This window comes from Xiphophorus couchianus, chromosome 6 (genome assembly GCF_001444195.1).
Source record: "Xiphophorus couchianus chromosome 6, X_couchianus-1.0, whole genome shotgun sequence".
In the NCBI taxonomy this organism is placed as follows: Eukaryota; Metazoa; Chordata; class Actinopteri; order Cyprinodontiformes; family Poeciliidae; genus Xiphophorus; species Xiphophorus couchianus.
Genome location: NC_040233.1, coordinates 22,557,152 through 22,577,557, shown reverse-complemented (window position 1 = coordinate 22,577,557; position 20,406 = coordinate 22,557,152). Strand labels below are relative to the sequence as shown.

Sequence of the window (20,406 nt, the reverse complement as noted above, 5' to 3'; positions counted from 1 at the left end):
CTTCGTCACTGTAAATGTTCGGAAAAGCTGCCAATCTGTGGCAGGAAGTGTTGCTATGAAAACAGAACGGAGCGCATGAATCAGAGCACGGCTGTTCCTGACTCGCTCATCTGTTCCAGTTGGAGAAGCTGGAGGGTTTCCCAGAGATGGGAGTGACGGCGGAGGGGGAGGCAGAACGAGATGACAGACCGTGTTTAGCACAAACGCCGGAGGACGTCCCTGAAACTGGACCCGCCGTCTCTCTGCTGTCCCCTGACCAGCACCTGCAGCACCAGAGACAGGTACCGACCCGCTTACAGCCACAACGCTCACGTTTTAAATCACTGGACATTAAATATATATACATAGTTCCCATGGGACGTCACACATCTGTGAACTTTTTTTTACTTTATTTCTAACAAATAACATTAACATACCTTTGGAATCTTTAATACAGTGACAAATATCACAATATTATAATAAAAATAAAGAAAAACCACATTGACAGTGTTGGAGTTAAGGTCTTGCAACCTTCAAAGTAGAATGAATAAATCATTAAACAGAAGTTCAATAAATACATACATAAATTGGTCAGTTAAAATAATGTATAACTTTTCGTCTATATTATTTCCTTAACAAAGAGTCAAAAATACATTCAAATACGAATAATAAAGGGTCTGCTCCAGCAAAAGAAAAATAAAAGTAATAAATATAACTGAGGGATCTACTTTTGAGATAAAGTTAAAACTTTGTAACTGACAGCCATCTTTGCAGGCAGTTGCTATGACAACAATAAACAAGCTACAAGCTTAGAACTACTTTCAACTCCTATCTAACTTATAAACAATAAAACTACATAGTCCATATTACTCGATTACAGTTTTTGAGTACTCTACCCACCTCTGTGTAACATTAAGATAAATATTAGTCACTGCCGAACTAGCAAAGTTAGCTTAGCTAACGTAGCTTATAGCTGCAAGCTAAAATGGACATGTGGGCAACAGATTTTTCAAAGTTTTTGGTTTGACTCAGTTTAGTGCGAAAGAGAACCAGACCAGCTGTAAATGTAACAAATGTTACAACTTTGTCCCAAATTGAACCAAATTTAGGCTGTGTTGTCAAAATACCCTAAAGATCACAAACCCATGTTTTGTTGCTGCAAATTAAAAAAAGCTTAACTGCAGAGTTCATTCTGTGTTAAAGTCACAAATATTTAAATGAGATATTCAGCTCAGATTAAATAAAACACAAACTGTCATGAAATTGGGTTGGATTAAGCCAATTTAGAAACATGGCTGCACTTAATCCTGAAAATTTAACTTGTTCTCAAATTGGTGAATCAATGCGTTTTGCGCCCTTCACTTGTACTTTATTCTCCATTTCTATGTAAAAAATATTCGGATGCTTCTGATTACAGAGAACCATTGCAGTAAGCAGATTCTGACCCAGTAGCACCAGATATGTTGGATAAACCCAGTTTTCTGCTTATTGAGACCAAAATCAAATCCTGGCGTCTCGGTTAAATTTGATGTTTAAAGAAGCTGACATGTTTTCAGGATTTTTTTTTCAGCTTTCTTAGAGATCTGCTTTTAGTTCCCAGTCGCCCACTTTACCTATCTGTAACGTAAAACCTGTACATGTAGGGAGTCTAGATGCATTATTAATCACCCTGAAGTGCTTAACTTTGTAGAAGCTTTTGATTTTTTTCCTCTTCGCATCATGAAGAGGATTTTTCCTGAGATCTCACTTCATGGTCCTGTGGGTAGTTTTCCATTTTATCCGTACAATGTTCTGTTGAGTAACTATAGTGTGTGCAAGCTGTAGTATGTTGTACCAACGGTAGTACATTCACAGATTTTTCTGTGCGACGTTACTCAGTTATTTGCAGAAAATTACTATTCACAGATTTTTTGTAGAGCATTTATGAAGTGTTTGGAATAAAATGTGGCTTGCGAAGCTGAAATACCCAGGTGCAATGCTAGTTGATGTGCTATTAGTTGGAGTTTGGAAAGCTGTCAATCCAGGAGTGCCATTCATTTTCATTCACTTGAAAGAAGTTGTCTTGACTTGCTGTTTGAAGCAGCCAATCCCCTTTGATTCCCCCAGTCTGCTCCTCCAGACTAGTGGCAGCAGCAATTAGCAAACACCTGGTGGAACTGCAGATCTGCTGACCTCATTATATGAGCTGATTCTCAGTCCAACAATCCTAAGGAAGGTTTTAAACAGCTTAATGGAGGAGCATTGTTGTGATGACATGCTGAAGGCAGAGTGCCAAAAAGAGCAGGAGCTTCTTAAGGAGACAGAGGCCTAATTTCAAGGGGTCAGATTTCTTTTAACTCAAGTTTGATGTATTTTATAACAACTGAAAGTAACATAGTTACTTGATTGTGCTATAAAATGGCTTTATGTGCCTGGAAAATACAAACCACCAGGGATTTAAGTTTAGCCTTCGCTTTATTATTGGTCATGAACTTTCATGGCAGCTTCAGGCATTCCTGCACCTGAGCTCATTTAAAATTTTTCTGAAAAGGCTGACAGAGCCACCAGGCCTGTAGTGACACCTCCAGGTGATAACTGGTTTCCCAGGTACTGAGTACTCTCCACTGGAGGACCACCACAAGCAAAACCCACCACTGATCCAAGCTGCTCAGTTCTCATGCAAGGCTAATAAATCATATTTCAGCTTTTATTACAGTGCAACTCTGAGATTTCAAAGGATTTCTGGCATTATTTTGTTCCCTTCTGTGTCTAAATATTTATGCAAACTTCCTGTGTGCAATGTTGCTGTTTTATTTTTAAAATAATTAAAGTGTTGGTTGTCTGTTTGCAGTTTGGTGAGAACAGGCGAGTGCTGCAGGCCCTGCGATCGCTCCTGGAGGAGTTTCGAGACGAGCTAAGGGAGGAGCAGATGAGGCGGTGCCAACTGCAGCAAGCGTACGCCAACGACAAGGCCGCCTGGGAGGTCAAGTGGACGGAGATGAAGTGCCAGGCCGCCCAGGTACAGATGGCGTCTCACCGCCCACCTTTAAAGGAGCACAACAATCTGGTGGAAAAAAGCTGTTCTTTCAGTAAACAGTTAGAGGACAGGAAACATGTTGCCTCTTCTAGGCGTGACGGCCAAATCTGAACACGCTGCGTGCGTTAGCCATTCTAGGCTGCATTGAAATGATTAAAAATAAACCTAATTTTGATTTAAATGTTGTTGCTGAGGACATTTTACATTTAAGATTAAAAAAAAAACCTTGATATGTTCTACCCACTGCTTCTCAAGTGCTAATTTTAGCTTCACCCAACTATAAAAAAAATAGTTTCATTTATAAATGATAATATTGTTGTTTTGAGACCAATTTCAAGTAATGTAATGGTGCACATTTGCAAAGATCAATAGACTTTAAATTCTAATGAATATTTGTCACTGGAACTGGAAGACATTTTAAGTATCCAAAATCAATAAACAAAACAATAGAAACAGCAGATAAAATTAGTTATAAAGTCTTTTAAATTTATAAATCATAAACAAAGTTGTCCTTAGAAAAGGACTAGCTGAGACCAATGCATCAGAATGAAGACCAGTTTTTGTAGGAAGAGAGAGAAATGATAAATTATGCAAATGTAAAGTAATGAGCTTGTATTAATTTATCTTGCGATTAATTGATTTATTGTTTGTTGTGATAGGCCTACACCCAATGCACATTCTGTCAAAAAATTAAAATAAATCTTTTGCTGTCGAGTTATTAACTGGTTAATCCAAAACCAATGATCAAGCGTACTCTAAAGAAAAGCTGTTAATGCGCTTTAGGCGATAAATGTTTATTTCCTTATTTGTTTTAAATATGCTAACCGAACGTCCTGGAGTTTGTCTCTGGTTGCTAGGTAACGGGCTTGGCTTCTCTGGGGTTGCTAGGTAACCACCTTGATGATTTATGACGTTACATTCTGGAGGTATTTTTTAAATGGCAAGCTGTTTTTAAGCACTTGGATTATTTTTAAAAGCAGTTGAGACCCAAGTAGAAGTAGAAAAACCATTCAAAATGTGAATTTTGCGTAATTGGTTGGGAAAGAAAAGCCCAGAAAGGACTGAACCCACGTTAAATCGATCCGGCAACTCAACCTCCTGTAGAGTTGCAGAGTTGCAGTCAGTTGGAGGACATGTTCTCCGTTGGACCAAAGCGTTCGGAGATCCAATCTGAAGCTCACCGTGTCAGAATGGAGTCTCTTCTAAGCTTTATCTGATTAAAAAACGGGAAAATGCAGCTTTTGGAACCAATTAGGAAGTTTGAGCTATTGGAAGAAGATTATCTTTTTAACTCTCGCACTTCTAATCCGCACGGCTCTTACACGGTTCAATCCCCCCACAGTGCAGAGGTTGCTGAGGGCTGCACTGAGAACTAATGTGCTTAGTTTCATCTGATAATGTCGGCTCGCTCGCTCCGGGCTGCTTCGTTCTGATTAAGCTGTTTGAAATGTTCTTTTTACCCATCATGATTACGCAGCTCAGCAGAGCGGAGGGGAAATGAAAATCGCCCCTCACCTGTATGTTTAGATGTGAACATAAGGTCCAGTTTGACCTATGGCTTGTTTGAAAAGCCTCACAGAGTTTTATAGCTGCAATATAAGCAGGGCAAACAGTTGTGAAAGTTATGCAAGCGGCCTTGAGACGCTCCTCACATCGCTGAAACACTTCGTTCTGGTTTGTACCGTTCTGCTGGTGGATCAAAGCCTCTCTGAAGATCACAAAAAAACTAGAAGTTGCACCCTTTTTTTTTGTTCTGCAGCTTTGAAGATTTCTGCAGGACCTTTGAGTCCTTCATTCAGCATGTCTCTTTCTCAGGAGAAGAGGGATTATAGAACAAAGTCAGGAGAACAGCTTTTGCGTTTTGTCTGAAATGAACCGAGGTGCCCAGTCACAACCCAACAGACAGTATGTTGGTTGTTTTCATCTAAAACCTGTGGTGCATTTTTTTCCCACTGGAACAGATTAAGACCAGTTTTTAGCATGAACAAAAGCAGAAAGAAAATAATAAAAAGCAAACATGACTTTCATCACATGTTGGAACAGTTCACAGGCCTTGTCCACATGTATAAATATATTTATAAAAACAAAAATATCCGCCACATCGTTTAAAAAATACTATTGTACACGAGATCGGTTTCATAAATCTTTTCATCCACATTAATCCATACAAATCTTTAGCTCCATCTGAGAGTGGTTTTAAACATGCCACACCCATAGGGGGCAGTGTGGCACGAAGCTAAAACCTGTCAGCCAATTGGATTGCTTCAAAGCAACCACGACTTGTTATTCTGACGATTAATTGAATAAATAAATAAATTGGCACATTCTGCACATTTCATTTAACCATGTAAACTTATTTCATATAGTATTTAAATGCTTTAAAGTATGTAAATAAACAATTCAATCCCTTTTAGAAATTAGAAAATAAATATTTCTATTGCAGAAAATTCAACAACACACCACATTCTTTTCTTTATCTTTAATGCGAACTGTATGTGTTTTTTAAAACGGTTTTTACTTAATGACAAATTAAGTCATATGCTCTGAATATGTTGTATGTTGTTCTTTCAGCAAATTCCCTTTTTTGAGTCTGTATTCTCCAATTACTGATTAATCAATTACTGGTTGAATATTTCAATAATCAGTTAACCATGATTAATCCAATTAGTCCAATTAATCTATTCAGTCAGAGTTAAAATTAGATTATTTTTTTACAGAATCTGAACCAGATGTTCCATTTGAAATTGAACATATTTACACACAAAAAGTTTTTTTTATTTTAGATGCTAAATGTATTATTTTGTACAGTTTTGGCTTAATTACGGCTCTAAGTATGTTGTTCCTTCAGCAAAATGGTCCTTTTTGAATCAGTTAGCGATTGATCAATTACTAAATTAGTTGATGATTATTTCATTAATCGATTAATCACGAATAATCCAATTAATTGATTTAGTCCTTTTTAAAGGAGGTGTTTTTGTACAGAATCTAAACCAGATGGAGCTAAAGCCATGCCATGTGAGGTTTGATTGATTACAAAATTAGTTGGCAATTATTTAAATTATCAATTAATCATGACTAATCTGATTAATCGATTCAGTCCTACTTAAAAGGGGATTTATTTTTGTATGTTTGTTGTTTTTTTACAGAATTGGAATTAGATGAAGCTAAAATGATTATATAAGTTATAGCATAGCTTTGGCTTAATTCCAGCTCAGAATATGTTGTTGTTTCAAGAAAATGGCCTTTTTTGAGTCAGTTAATGATTAATGGACTACTAAATTGTTTGACGATTATTTAAGTTATCGATTAACCACTATTAATCATTTCAGTCCTAGTTTTAGTCTTCACTCTGATGACAAAAACAACATTCTCTGTTCTTTAGCCACACATCTTCCTGTCTCAGGTGTCATATTTCTTAAAATCTACCCCAGTTGTCTGTGTGTTTGGTCTGAGCAGCTGGAGGAGGAGGCAGGTGAAAAGGTGCGAGGTGAAGCTCAGGGAGGCGAAGAGGAGCCGCCTGGAGGAGAGGCGGAGTGGGCCCTGACCCAGGAGCGCGAGGAGCACCGGCGCCTGCTGGCCCAGAGCCACAGCGAGTCTCTGGACCTGCGCTGGAGGCTGCAGCACGGAGAGAAGAGGTGGAGCCGCGAGAGGGCGGAGCTCCAGGAGCGCTACGACCGGGAGCGCCAGGAGTGGGACGGCAGCATGAGGGAACTCCGCCGGAAGATGGACCGGGTGAGAGTCGCTGGGACTGACCCAGTTCTTGACCAAAGTCTAACCAAGTGAGAGAAACATCCAGAATTTAAGAGAGAACTCTGGATGTTACTGTAGAAGATGCAGCTCAGCTGGTTCAGTAAGTTCAGTTCACTGAACGGCAGCAGGAAGATCCTCGTTACTGTCCCGTCGCCATGGCAACGGGTTTCATTCAGACATACAGATGGTTAAAGATCTAAACACATTAACTCAGCATCCATCCATCCATCCATCCATCCATCCATCCATCCATCCGTTTATCCATCCATCCATTTATCCATACATCTGTTTATCCATCCATCCATCCATCTGTTTATCCATCCATCCGTTTATCCATCCATCTGTTTATCCATCCATCCATTCATCCATCCATCTGTTTATCCATCCATCCATCCGTTTGTCCATCCATCCATACATCCGTTTATCCATCCATCCATTAACCATCCATCCATACATCCGTTTATCAATTTGTTTATCCATCCATCCATCCTTTCATGAATCCATGAATCAATCCATGAATCAATCCATCCATCCATCCATCCATCCATCCGACCATCCATCTATCCATCCATCCATCCATCCATCCATCCATCCATCCATCCATCCATCCATCCATCCAGTACTAAATATAGATTTTTAAAATGAAGATGATGAAATATAGAAACATTTTCAAGCCTTACAGATGAAACCAAATCAAATCTTGAAGTCTTTGACTTTGTCTCAGCTGATCACAAATTAATCTGAGAGGAGAAGCAAAGACAAAGCTCTCAGATTGAATATCATCCCTGCTGTGGTTAAAGCAGCTTCCGAGGGTCACTGAATAATGGATTTACTTTTTCCCTCAGTTTCACCGGATGCTTCGCTCTTTGTTTTGTGGCTGCTGGTCAAAGCAAAAAGCAGCAGAACGAGCATCATTACCATGATAGCACTGTGAGACTTTTATCATCTAAAGCAGGGGACAGAAAAACAGCTCTCTTAACACGGCTAAAAAAAGATGCTGATGCACCACTGAATGTAGATATGAAGCAGTAAAGGCAGATACATTATTCAGCAATGTGTTACTAAAGCTAGCCTAAAGATGCTCAAATAAGCTGGCTCTTCTTTCTTAACCCTAAAGATTACTAAGGGACTCTTATTACATCAATAAATTAGAAAAAAATGGAGTCTATTTACTTAAAGCATCAATAGTTGTATTTATGTGGCCACAGCCCACGGTGTTAATTTAAAGCAGCGCCGTGTTTTATGTGGTTCATAGAGAGAGATAATAAAAATCGACAGGGCAGCCAGTGGAAAAAATGACGGGAAATAAATGTTTATTAGAGCTTTCACACATAACAAAGGTTTTAACTGTAAAAGTATCCTTATACAAACTGAAAGATGACAAACCAGAACATATTATTATTAATAATATAAAATTTTTTGTAATTATTAACAGAGTATCATGACTGTCAAGTTTGAAATTATTGCCATAATTTATTTCTTTAATGCAATCATAAATAATCCAGATTTTAAGTCAAGTAATCTTGAGGGTTTAAAAGATTTTAAAGCACATCTGATGCCACACTGTAGGGCTACACAATATATCGGAGATACATCACCATCGCAAAATTAATTTGCAAAATTCACATCGCAAAGAACCAGGACTGAAACGATTAATCGGATTAATCTTGATTAATCAATTCTTTGTTTGTTTCTTTTGAATTAATGAGTTGAGCAAATTATAGATTTGGAACATGGCAATTTTTCTGGGAGAAATATTTGCATAAACTTAGCACTGAAGTGATTAATCGAATTAATCATGATTAATCGATTATTGAAATAATTCTCAACTCCTTTAGTAATTGATTAATATGGAATATACAAACTCAAAAAAGACCATTTGATGAAAGAGCAACAGACTCAGAGCAGTAATTAAGTCAAAAATGTACAAAAACATATATTTATATATATATGTTTATCTGTAAATATATTTTATCTAGAAATGCTCAAGTGGCATAGCTTTGGCTTCAGCTGGTTCAAATTCTGTGTAAAAAATAATTTAAAAAACTCTTAGAAATCACTTTCTGCTGTCCAATTATTAATTGGTTAATCTATAAAATGATCAGCAGGTTGTCCTTGCACTGTATTTATGTTTAGTCAAACTGAAAGGGCTGAGATTTTCAAATGTTGATGTCAGAAATATTTTTTACCTGCAGATGCATCATTTGCTACATATGATCAAGCATTTGTTTGTAGGAACACTGTTATTGCATTTTGGGCAATAAAATGTTTATTTTCTTATTTTAAAAATTAATGTCATTATTTATTTGTGTCTTTTTGTGCATTTCTAATATTGTGTAAAAAAAAAGGCTCAAATGAAAAATATGCAGATTGTACCGTTTTTTTAAATTCAATTAGTCATCAGAATAATCAAAGATTAATCAATCAGAATAATCATTAGTTAATTCCAGCAAAAACTGGCAGTACTTCTCCATTTTTAAACTTTTCTTCATGGAGAATCAAGAGAGGCTTCGACAAGTTATTTTGATGTGTGTGTTTATCTTTAATCGTTCAGATGCAAAGGGAACTGAACAGCAGGCGAGGCGAAGGCCCCGACATCAGAGATGGCAGCTTAGCCCACAGAGGAGTGTTTTCACCTCAGGAAAGCCCGTGCAGCGTCCCGCGCTCCCCTCACGCTCCTCCGTCCCCCTGTTCGTCCACTCCAGTGCCTGCACCCCCCACGCGCTCCCACTCAGACTCGGAGGCGTTGCTGGGAGAGAAGGGGGCCGCCGTGAGGCTGAAGGGCCCGACGGAGAACCTGTTCCTGGATGCGCTGTCTCTGGACCCCCTCAGTGGCCTGGAGGTCCCGCCGCCCTGCCGACTGGAGAGCGAGAAGAGGTTCCCCTGCATGAACGAGGTTAGCATGTCAATTTTACACTGAAGCTAACGTACGGTAATATAAAAGTATTACCCAATCCCTCACAAGATGATTTTCATAAAGGTGTGGGCCACATACATAAAAGAAATTAAAATTAATACGTGGCATGTATACTTCTATATTTAATAAGTTATTTTTTTGTAATTTGTATAAAAAATGTATACATTTTTTAAACATATTTAAATTTTATACATTTTAATTTTTACTGGGTTTTGCATAAACGTACATATATACATAAGTACATATTTTTATTTCTTTTATATTTTAACATTTTATAAAGTTATTGATTGGGTTTTACATTTAGGTCTTGATTCAAGAAGATAACTCTGTACATAAATCATTTTATTCATGATTTCAGTTGTGTTTCCATTTTATTTAATGTTTTTAAATGTGTTTTATTTTGGATATTTAAAATGTCTTCCAGTTGCAGTGTGTTGTTTTTTTTTAAAATTTTTTTTTACATAATTTAAGTTTATTAGCCTTCCGCGCTAATAAACGTAGTTTATTAAGTGTCTGTCACATTAAAATCACAATATCTTTATCTCAGTAACTATGGGCACAAAGCAAAATTTATTATTGTGACAATTGTAGTTCCACTTTGACCACCCAGTTTTTAGTAACAAAAATCCAGCTTTTATTCCTGCTCAGTTAACATCAATTCTTGGTGTTACTGGGTAATAAAAGAAGGGTTTGTTGCTAGAAAAATATCTTTTCTAGACCAAATAAAGTAAAGAAAATATCCAAAAGGCTATAAAACTGTCTTCATTTTACTAAGACAACAAAACTGCCACTTTGTTTCATTAACATAAAACTTGTTTAAATTGTTACTGAGTGCATTAAAAAAAATCACAGCATAATTATTTTGTTTTAAGTTTCTAATACAATATGGCCGCAGAGTAACTTCAGCTCTGGGATTCTTGCCAACGTTTGGCCTCCCCTGCTGGGTGTAAACAGAGTTACATCTGTTGTTTCAGGCTCTGAATGAGATTTCAGAGGGTGACGGCGCTCCTGGATACCCAGAAGAGGAGATGAGGGAAGGTGGAAGTCTCCTCAGGTAGGAGTTAAAGTCAAACCCCATTCAGCCTGACTGGTTGTCGTTTCCAGGCTTTTACTGCATTTCTCTCACTCCTTCCTCCACGACGGCCCCTTGGGACACTTTGTGTTGATTCTGTTTGCTTTTACTAGAAGTGACACACAGTTTGTCCCTGGTGGCTTTTATTTGGGGTTTTCTTTTTAAGCAGGACAGGGATCCACACTGCTATGATTATAAATAATTCAGCCAAGTTTGAAATATTACGAAGGGTTCATTTGGTTTACAAAAAAAAGAAAGAAAGAAAGAAGGAAAGAATGAAACGGGTTGTGTTAGGATTATTTATCATCCTGAGTGGGGATGGAAAGGAGATGAGTTCATGGTTTTTCAGGATTATATGAAATGTTTTGTCATGTCTATAAAACAAGCCGTTTCAAAAGCTTTCGGAATGTAATGTCACAAATCTCACCTTGTAACCCTAGAGAAGCCCAGCCCGTTACCTAGCAACCCAAGCGGAACTCCACTCGTCACCTAGCAACCCAAGTGGAGTTCCAGAACATTTGGTCATAATAATAATAATAAAAATATTTTTATAATGCCCTTTATATCTTTAGATCTCAAAGAGCAAAAACATAACAAGCAATTGTAATGAATGGAAATAATTAATAAAATTAATAAATAAAAGAGATTATTTCTAAGGGGGCTGCACAGTGGCGCAGTTGGTAGCACTGTTGCCTTGCAGCAAGAAGGTCCTGGGTTCGATTCCCGGCCAGGGTCTTTCTGCATGGAGTTTGCATGTTCTCCCTGTGCATGCGTGGGTTCTCTCCGGGTACTCCGGCTTCCTCCCACAGTCCAAAAACATGACTGTTAGGTTAATTGGTCTATCTAAATTCTCCCTAGGTGTGAGTGTGTGTGTGAATGGTTGTTTGTCCTGTATGTCTTTGTGTTGCCCTGCGACAGACTGGCGACCTGTCCAGGGCGTACCCCGCCTCCCGCCTGGAACGTAGCTGGAGATGGGCACCAGCAACCCTCCCGACCCCATTAGGGACAAGGGTGAACAGACAATGGATGGATGGATGGATGGATTATTTCTAAGAAAATGCTTCTGCTTTTCAACGATGTACCGTTGTTTAATCTCTTTGCAACCATTTTGTGTGAGTGTAAATGTTGAGTGGGGGGTGTGGCCAGAAGTAACTTATTTGAATTTAAAGCAATAAAAGGCCCTAAAACAGATGAAAGGAGATCAAAATAGGCATAACTGAGCAGACTAAAATCTCATTATCTTAGAATGATTTTATCCAAAAACATTTAATGAACATGTTCTGAATAGCCCGTAGCCCAGGAGTGTCCAAAGTGTGGCCTGAGGGCCATTTGCGACCCCTGAACTGATCATGTGTGGCCCTGACCTCAGTTCAAGAATGATACAAATTTTTTTCCCTGGCACAGGTGTTTACAAAATTATTACAGACAATGTTAAAACAGAAAAGTACAGAGTAGTAGAAATACTACTAAAAGTATTTTTTTTCAAATTAGTTACTCATGTAAATGTAATTAAGTAAATTTAACTAGTTCTTACCCAACTGTGATGGTTTATTACTTGCTCATGGTTTAATTTATTGCTTTTGATGTGTTTTATGTTCAGAGCCAAGTCTGTTTGCTCCATGAGCGACTTCCAGCGGCTGATGGACAGCTCGCCATTCCTCCCCGACAAGTCACGCCCTGGCGGCCCCGACCGAGACGACGTCACGCCGCCGCTCTCTCCGGACGACCTCAAGTACATCGAGGAGTTCAGCAACAAGGGCTGGGGCTTCCCCGGCCCACGGTCGGTTCTGGAGGGGGAGGCCGGGTCCGACCCGTTTCCGCCAGCCTCCTGGTTCCTGACCACCAGTGCCACCCTGACCACCAGCACCCTGAGCAGCCCCGAGCACTGCCACAAGTCCCCGCTCAGGGGCCCCGGGGCCGGGGTCGGAGTGGAGCACTACGGGGTTCCCATCCTCCACAGTCCTACCAGAGCGGGGGCGGCAGACCGAACCGCGACCCAGGACCCGGATCTGCTTTATTCCAAAGGTATTGAGGCTGCAACTAATGATTGTTTTAGTTATCAATTATTCTGATGTGTGTAACTATTATAAAAATATTTTTTTACTAGGGGTGCACCGATTAATCGATTACTGAAATAGATTATTTCAACAATTGATTCATCATGATTAATCTGATGAATCATTTCAGCCCTACTTAATAGGAGATTTTCTTTTAACAGAATTTGAACTGAGTGAAATTAGAATTATGCCAATTAAGGTTGGTTTTTTATATTAAATTCATAATTTATATATTTTTACAGTTTAGGTTAATTACGACTCTGAGTGTGTTGTTCTTTCAACAGAAGCCTCTGTATACGCCAGTTACTAAGACAAGATAAGATGGTTTTTTTTACAGGTTCAACAAGTTGAATATTTAAACTGGACAGAGGAAGAGTAACAGAAATAAAGACAAACAACAACATACTAAGATATTTTCAATAGAAAGTAAACCAAAAGTACTCGATAACATTTTGTTTTTGCACTGCATCGTTCGATAATCGTTTCAAAATAATAATATTATAGTTTATTGCTATAATTAGTGGGACGACACTGCAAAAGCACAAAATGTAACCAAGTATTTTTGTCTAGTTTCTAGTACAAATATCTTAATACACTTGAAATAAAACAAAACTGACTTACAAGTAACTTTTCAGCAAGACACATGGGCTTGTTTTACAAAATTAACTTTTTAATGTTAATTTTAAAAAAGTACTAGTTGAACTGGCAGATATAATTCTAAAGAAAACACAGAGCTGATTCTAATACACAGTTACCGACGGCAACAGACAAAAGGGGGAGGAGCTGTCAGTTACTGGTTGCTATGGTAACCACCAACTGCCAAGAGCAGCGTAACCAAACTTTACATGCCAATAAATGTCTGAAGAAACAACTTGTTGGCTAAACAAAATAAATTAATTCCTGCACACTCATAATTAATTGATTACAAAATTATTTGCTGATTATTTCAACAATCGATTTGTCTCTACTAATCTGATGAATTGTTTCAGCACTAAAGGGTAGCAAACAGCGGCTGGGCGGAGAGGCCGGGGGATCAGACGAGGTGTTCAGCGATCCGCGGTGGCCGTGTCTCCTGGAGGGCGGCGGACTCCGGACGTCTCCCAGTCCGTCCCCCATCTGCTCCACTGTGGGTTTCGCCTCCTCTCTGGAGCTGCAGCTTGAGAAAAACCTGAGCGACGACATGAAGGAGGTGGCCATCTCCGTCCGCAATGCCATCCGATCCCCGCCGGGGCTGGCGGTGCGCGACACCGCCTGCCAGACCAACGGTTTCACCACGCGAGGAACCCAGACGACCCAGACCATCAGCGTCGGCCTGCAGACGGACCTGCTGCGGAACCTGACCAGCAGCCCCCACCGCTGCCTCACCCCGAAAGGTGGCGGCACGCCCATCTCGTCTCCGTCGCGCGGCACGAGGAAGGTGCAGTACTCGCCGGTGGTGCAAAGCAAGTTCGATCGACCGTGCTGCTCGCCCAAATACGGCTCCCCAAAGTTGCAGCGCAAGCCATCCACGTCCGGGAAGAACGAGCCGCCAAACAACAGCCGTGCTGCCACGTAAGCAATTAATCAATTAATGATAAATCAAAATGAGCTGGATGATCTCCACTCTGATGATTGAAGGGGAACTGTAATTCAAAATTCACATTTCGCTTTCATTTGGGTCTCTACTGCTTCTAAAAACAACCTAAGCACTTTAAGAAACCGCGCAGCTGCTTTATGGCAATAAATTAATGTTTTTTGGTTCCTGGAAGATGAGAGGTTTCAAAAACCTCTGGAATGTAATGTCACAAATCAGAGGGCACTGCCCGTTACCTAGCAACCCCAGAAGCCTAGCCTGTTTCCTAGCAACCCAAGTGCAACTCCAGCTTATTTGGTCAGCTGGTTTTGTCTGTGCTGTACAATGGCTGCTGGAAAAGACAAGTGTTTTGTTGTTGACTTACCACCCAGAAACCGCTTGCTACATTCTTGTTGGTTGTGCAGGAGGCTCCAGTTCTGCTTTTTAAAGATGTACGGTTGCATAATTGCACATCTTTTGCAGCCAATTTTACTTGCGAGTGTAAATGTTGATTTGGCGGCGTGGCCAGCAGCAGCTTATATGGATTTAAAGTGACAAGAGGCCCTAAAAAAGCTGAAAGAAGATCAAAATAGGAAGAACTCACCAAACTATCATTTGAATATGGTCTCATAACTACATTATCATTTATCGCAATAATTACTGGTTCTTGTTGTCATGACAGCCCCACCGCCATGCCCTCCACCCCCCAGAAGGGCAACAGTGAGTCGGCGTGGGCGCGCTCCACCACCACCCGGGACAGCCCTGTCCACACCACCATCAACGACGGCCTCTCCAGCCTCTTCAACATCATTGACCACACGCCGGTCGTCTTCGAGAAGTTCAACAAATCCCCAAGCCGCTCCCGGCCGACGCCGCCCGCCACCGCAGAGCCCAGCCCAGCTCATGGCGGCGCCATCAGGGGACGGTCACCCAGCCCGGTGCAGCTGATCGTGGAAACGCAGGGCGACAGGAACCCAGAGGTGGTCAGCATCCGGCAGGACCTGTCCGCGCCACCGGGATACACGCTGGCTGAAAATGCGGCGCGTATCCTGAACAAGAAGCTGCAGGAGCAGAGCTTCAGGGAGGAGCGGCGCCTGCAGGCGGGCGGGCAGGGCGGCCACGGCAGGGACGCCGTCCGGACGGCGGAGACGGACAGAGGACAGTCTGGATGTATGGAGGTAAATATACAGACGCCCTGGATTCAATGCTTCATCATGCAGTTGATCTGGCGGCCATGTTTTATGACACACTGACATCATTGCCTCGGATTCCCTTTGAAGACAAACAAGTTTTCAGTCGTAGTCCAGATAACAACATGAACTAAAATGTTGATTTTTTTTTTCTCTCAGATTGAAAACACTGACTGATGCGATGGTAATGTTAAAACATTTAGCTCTCCTCAGAAACACTGAGCCTCTCTCCTCTGCTGCATGCTGGGAGTTTCTTCTTCTCTCTGTATCTTCCTTCTGCTTGTAGTCTGTCTTCTGGCCTCCGACTTTTACTGAAATACGCTTCACTTTGCTGATAACTGGAGCTGTGCGTCAATATTGCACAGACTTACAGCTTAAGAGTGAAATTATTCATCAATCTTTTAGGGCTGGGCGATAATTCAATGTTATTATTTTATTGATTATTTGATATTTTAATATTTAACTTTTGGAAGATAAATTCCTTGTGTTTCTAGGATTTAGAGTGATGCCCAGGGCGGCCATCTTGTTTTAGAGCTTCTATTTACTTGAACTTTGAACTCAGGTAAATTCTATTAGGGCCAGATAGAGCTGGACAATAAATCAGTAACAATATATATTGCAGTGGACACATAATCATTATCAATAGATAATACATCTGATCAAATGTTCAATATATAGAATATTCTCTGAACTCCGATGCGGGGATTCTCTGAACTCCCCGCACAGCATTCTGGGGGATGTAGGCAGAGGAAAGATTTTAACAGCTCAATCTCTCTCACATCCAGCTAAGCAATATTGGTGGAATCAGCTAACTAACTCACTCACTCTTTGGTTACCTAGCAACTCGCTCATTCTGTGGTTACCTAGCAACAACTTGGTGAGTAACATACGCAGCAGCAGTTTAAAGTTCCATCATAACTGCTGAAAAATGAAAAAACAACAGCTTTGAGTGAAAACTGTGGATAAAACAGGAAAGATCATGCCACCAGTTTGGCTGAATTTCAGATATATATATACAGTATATATATATATAAAATGTATCAATAATTATAAATATATACATTCATCGATATCGAAATGGTTATATCGGGACATTTTTTTCAGCCATATTGCCCAGCAAACTACAGTTATTTTTTCTTTTACTTGCAACAAAGTCATAATATCACAAGAATAATTCTGTAATATTAGGAGAATAAAATGGAAATTTTATGAGAACTTCAACAATAAAAATAGCATAAAATTAAAATGAGGAATGTTGCAGATCTTATGAAATCATACTTTATTATAAGTCTTGCAAATAAGGAAATACTTCATTTTCTAACATATTACCATTAAATTCTTACTAGTAGCAGCACTTTGGAACAATTGTGGATATGACTTAATCTATTTCAAATTAAAAACTGAGCTGGTCACATTAAATCCTTATAACTTTTGAAACATTTCAGAACAGATGAGTGAAATAAAACCCCTTTTTGAAAACATTTTCTGTTTGTAATTTATTTTTTAGAAAAGAAAGTAAGAAAAAAATAGATAAAAATCACATCTGATATGAAAGAGAGCCACATTGCCCAGCCCTACAAATATCACTGAATCCAATTAAGTCCTTAACCAGAATGCATAAGCAGTTGTGCTTTGAGTGGCTTGATCAAATCAGAGCTTCAGCCGTTCAGAGAAAATATATCTGCAATAAATATACAAAATTTAAAAAATAAACTGTTAATGTTTATCAATTTATTGCAAAAATACTTTACCCTATAAAAAAATTAAATGTTGTATCCTTAAAGAGTTGTTGTGTATGGTGATAGATCTCCAGTAGCAGTCAGTGTTGCTGCGGAACTGAAGATGCTTCTGACTGAAGAGTGCTGCTACATGATGGTCTCATGACTGTTACGCTTAGCAGTTGATTACAACTGCTAATCAGATGCTCCCAGTTGTAAAAACAACACCTTGTTGCCATGGTTACACGTCATAATAACTGTCCAAAAGTTAAAAAAAATGTTGGAGCAAAAATCCCTCCAAAACCAGAAGGAATAATTATCCAAAAAATGGTAACACCTCAACCAAAAGATTGTGAAATAAAGTTTATAAATGAAGCTAATCACAACTACACTGCAAAAACACAAACTCTTACCAATTATGTTTGGTCAATTTATAAATAAGTTGACATTGACGTTTTACAGTATTTGAACCAGATGAAGCTAAAACTGTCACTTGAGGAGTTCTGGGTGGAACATATTTACAGACTAAGGGTTGTAAAATGTATATATATTTTTTTTTCAGATTTTTGGCTTACATGCTGCTTTGAGTGTGTTGTTCTTCCAGCAAATTACCTTTTAGAGTGTGTATACTCTAGTTAACAATTAATCGATCACCAATTTAGCTGGCGATTAATCACAATTAATCATTTCAGCCGGTCTTCTGAAAGTAATCAGAATGAATTTTAAGTTATCCAAGTAAAAGAGGCTAAATATCAAATGCGCACCACACTTTTCAGATTTTTATATTGGAAAACATAAATAAAAATCCACTTAACTGGAAGGAAGCTACAGGATTTTCAAAACTCACTGACATGGAAGTTAGCTGTTTCTTCTGCTGCTTTTTATTCCAGGTTTGTTTAACTGCTCTGTGATCTGGAGGCTGCAACTCGCCACCCTATGTCTGCTTTCAATTTGCAAATCCTTCTTTTCCGTTGCTCAGTTTTATAAAATAACATTTCCTGCTCTATATCTTCCCCTCCTCTCCCCCGTTTCCTCCTCTTCCTCCTCTCTCGGCTCGCTCTGTCCCTCCTCTTTCCTGTCCGCTGATCCAGAACCACACTGTCATACTAACAACTCCTTGGGGACTCTAATTCTGCTTGTCTCCATGATGTAAGTTCCTCTTCCTCCTCCTTCTGTTCTTCTTCTTCTCCCTTGTCCTGTGGCGGTGGGTTCACCGGGCTCGCGGACCTTTCACCTCCTCCACATGCCCTCTCCTCATGAATGCATGCTTCACAGGTCAGCAGCGTGTGAAGCCGTCGGCGCGGTCGACACGTTGCGCCATGCCTGTGTTGGTTCTGCTCCTTCGTGGTGATGCATGCTCTGTTTATCTCTGTAGGACCCGACTGCTGGTTTTGCATGTTGTTGTCCATTAAATATCAGTTGCACAAATTCCACTACAACCCCATTCTGTTTGTTACAGTATTAATATTCAGATGAAACTTATTCATACTTTCTGCACTTAGGATGTAAAACAGCCTCTGTTCTCATTCAGAGCCGGCCCAAAGCATACGCAAGTTAAAGCTGCAGTTAGTAACTTTTAAATAGGCAGGAAAAAACAGCAAAGGTGGGCAGAGTATCCAAACCATATACTCAAGTAAGAATAGATATACTATTTTTACTCAAGTAAAAGTAAAAAGTAGCCATCCGAGAAATTACTCAAGAGTAAAAAAGTATTTAGTAAAATGTCTACTGAAGTACTGAGTAACTCATCAAATTATCAATCATTTAATATTTTAAAATTACATCATTAGTTTGACCAAAATATAAAGTGAAGTGGAAATTTTAGTATTTTAAGGACAAAAATGACAATAATTCATATAAGTAACAAAAAAATAACAAAATCAGGCAAAAGAAAATGTTTCCAAACCAGTTTCTTAAGAAATCTTTATAAAACCTGCAGGTGTCTGTCATATATAGATATATTGTATCTATCTATATATAGATAGATATATCTCTATATACAGTAGATACAGTATATCTCTATATATATGTTATTATTTTTATTTTCTTTTATATGTGTGTGTAAAGTTTCTATTACAAATGTGCACAAGATCTTGTTGATATTCTGCTAATGTTGAAAAAACACAATTTTTGTTTCTATTAAAAAATCAATTTAAAAAATCTCCCGTGAATAAGTTTATTAAAAAACATGCTGTGCCATCATCCTCCCACCACTTCCTATCGTCTTCTTCGTCTTTTCCGCCAGTAGTAACATCCGGTTGTTGGTCATGTGACTCGTGTGATGTGAAACAAGTCTTCCCATCGCACTTTTGTGAAACACTCCAATTTCGAAAAATGACTTTTTTTATTTCCTTTTTGCACATTTATTTTTGTAATTCCAATTTTTGCTGTTATGTGGTCAATGGAAACGCATCAACATACAAAAATAATACAAAACAAACAGACTTTCACATTATTTTTTATAGTTGTTAAACAAATAATAGGTAAATACCTTCCTGCTGTTCGGGAAATATAAAATATTAAACTTCTTATGTTGTTTACTGTAAATATAGTTTTTATCTACTTATGTTACTTTCAAATAACTAAAATAATATGGCACACTTAAATACCACCCTGCATTTCAAAATTCAAATTTTTTATTTTAGATTGCTACATAATAACACTGGTATGATGTAAGCTAGTTACAAAATGATGCTGATGACAGCAGGTATGTTAGCGTAGCTTAGGAATGATAAAACATCTGCTTTTGTGTTGTATGGGGGCCCCAAATGAAAATCTACTTTGGGCCCCAAAAATGCTTGGGCCGGCCCTGCTCTCATTCACATATTAAAGGTGTTTTTGGGAAGTTGACATTTGTGGATTTTAACATTAACATAACTTATTTCATAACTTTATTACTCACTTTGTATGTTGTGCATGTGCCACTAACAACAAACAAACTATTAACCTTTGACCTTATCACTCATGTGTTGATGCTATTTATGAAGACGAAATGTTAAAGGGAATAAATCAGTTTTCATTCAACTTTTCCTTTTGAATTGGGTTTAGCTGAGAGGTGTGCGAATAAATCCAAAATATTAATAATGCTGAAGTTGGTATCAGCATCATGTCGATACTAATGTGGTCAAATTGATACTTTAGTCTCAGAATCCATC

The 20,406-nt window shown here is 39.0% G+C and overlaps 1 protein-coding gene across 4 annotated transcripts in view; it reads left to right on the top strand.

The window, feature by feature from the left end:
* Positions 1-20,406, top strand: part of mtcl1 (microtubule crosslinking factor 1) — an 87,509-nt gene that overhangs the window by 53,238 nt on the left and 13,865 nt on the right. For 2 of the 4 annotated variants that reach the window (XM_028021606.1, XM_028021605.1), the window contains 8 exons: positions 120-281; positions 2,810-2,977; positions 6,452-6,727; positions 9,300-9,641; positions 10,637-10,716; positions 12,335-12,759; positions 13,781-14,342; positions 15,026-15,521. In XM_028021606.1, coding sequence (XP_027877407.1) covers positions 120-281; positions 2,810-2,977; positions 6,452-6,727; positions 9,300-9,641; positions 10,637-10,716; positions 12,335-12,759; positions 13,781-14,342; positions 15,026-15,521 — 2,511 coding nt within the window. Of the gene's footprint in view, positions 1-119; positions 282-2,809; positions 2,978-6,451; positions 6,728-9,299; positions 9,642-10,636; positions 10,717-12,334; positions 12,760-13,780; positions 14,343-15,025; positions 15,522-15,692; positions 15,718-18,342; positions 18,401-20,406 lie in introns of all 4 variants that reach the window. The other 2 variants (XM_028021608.1, XM_028021607.1) reach the window with 2 other exon arrangements.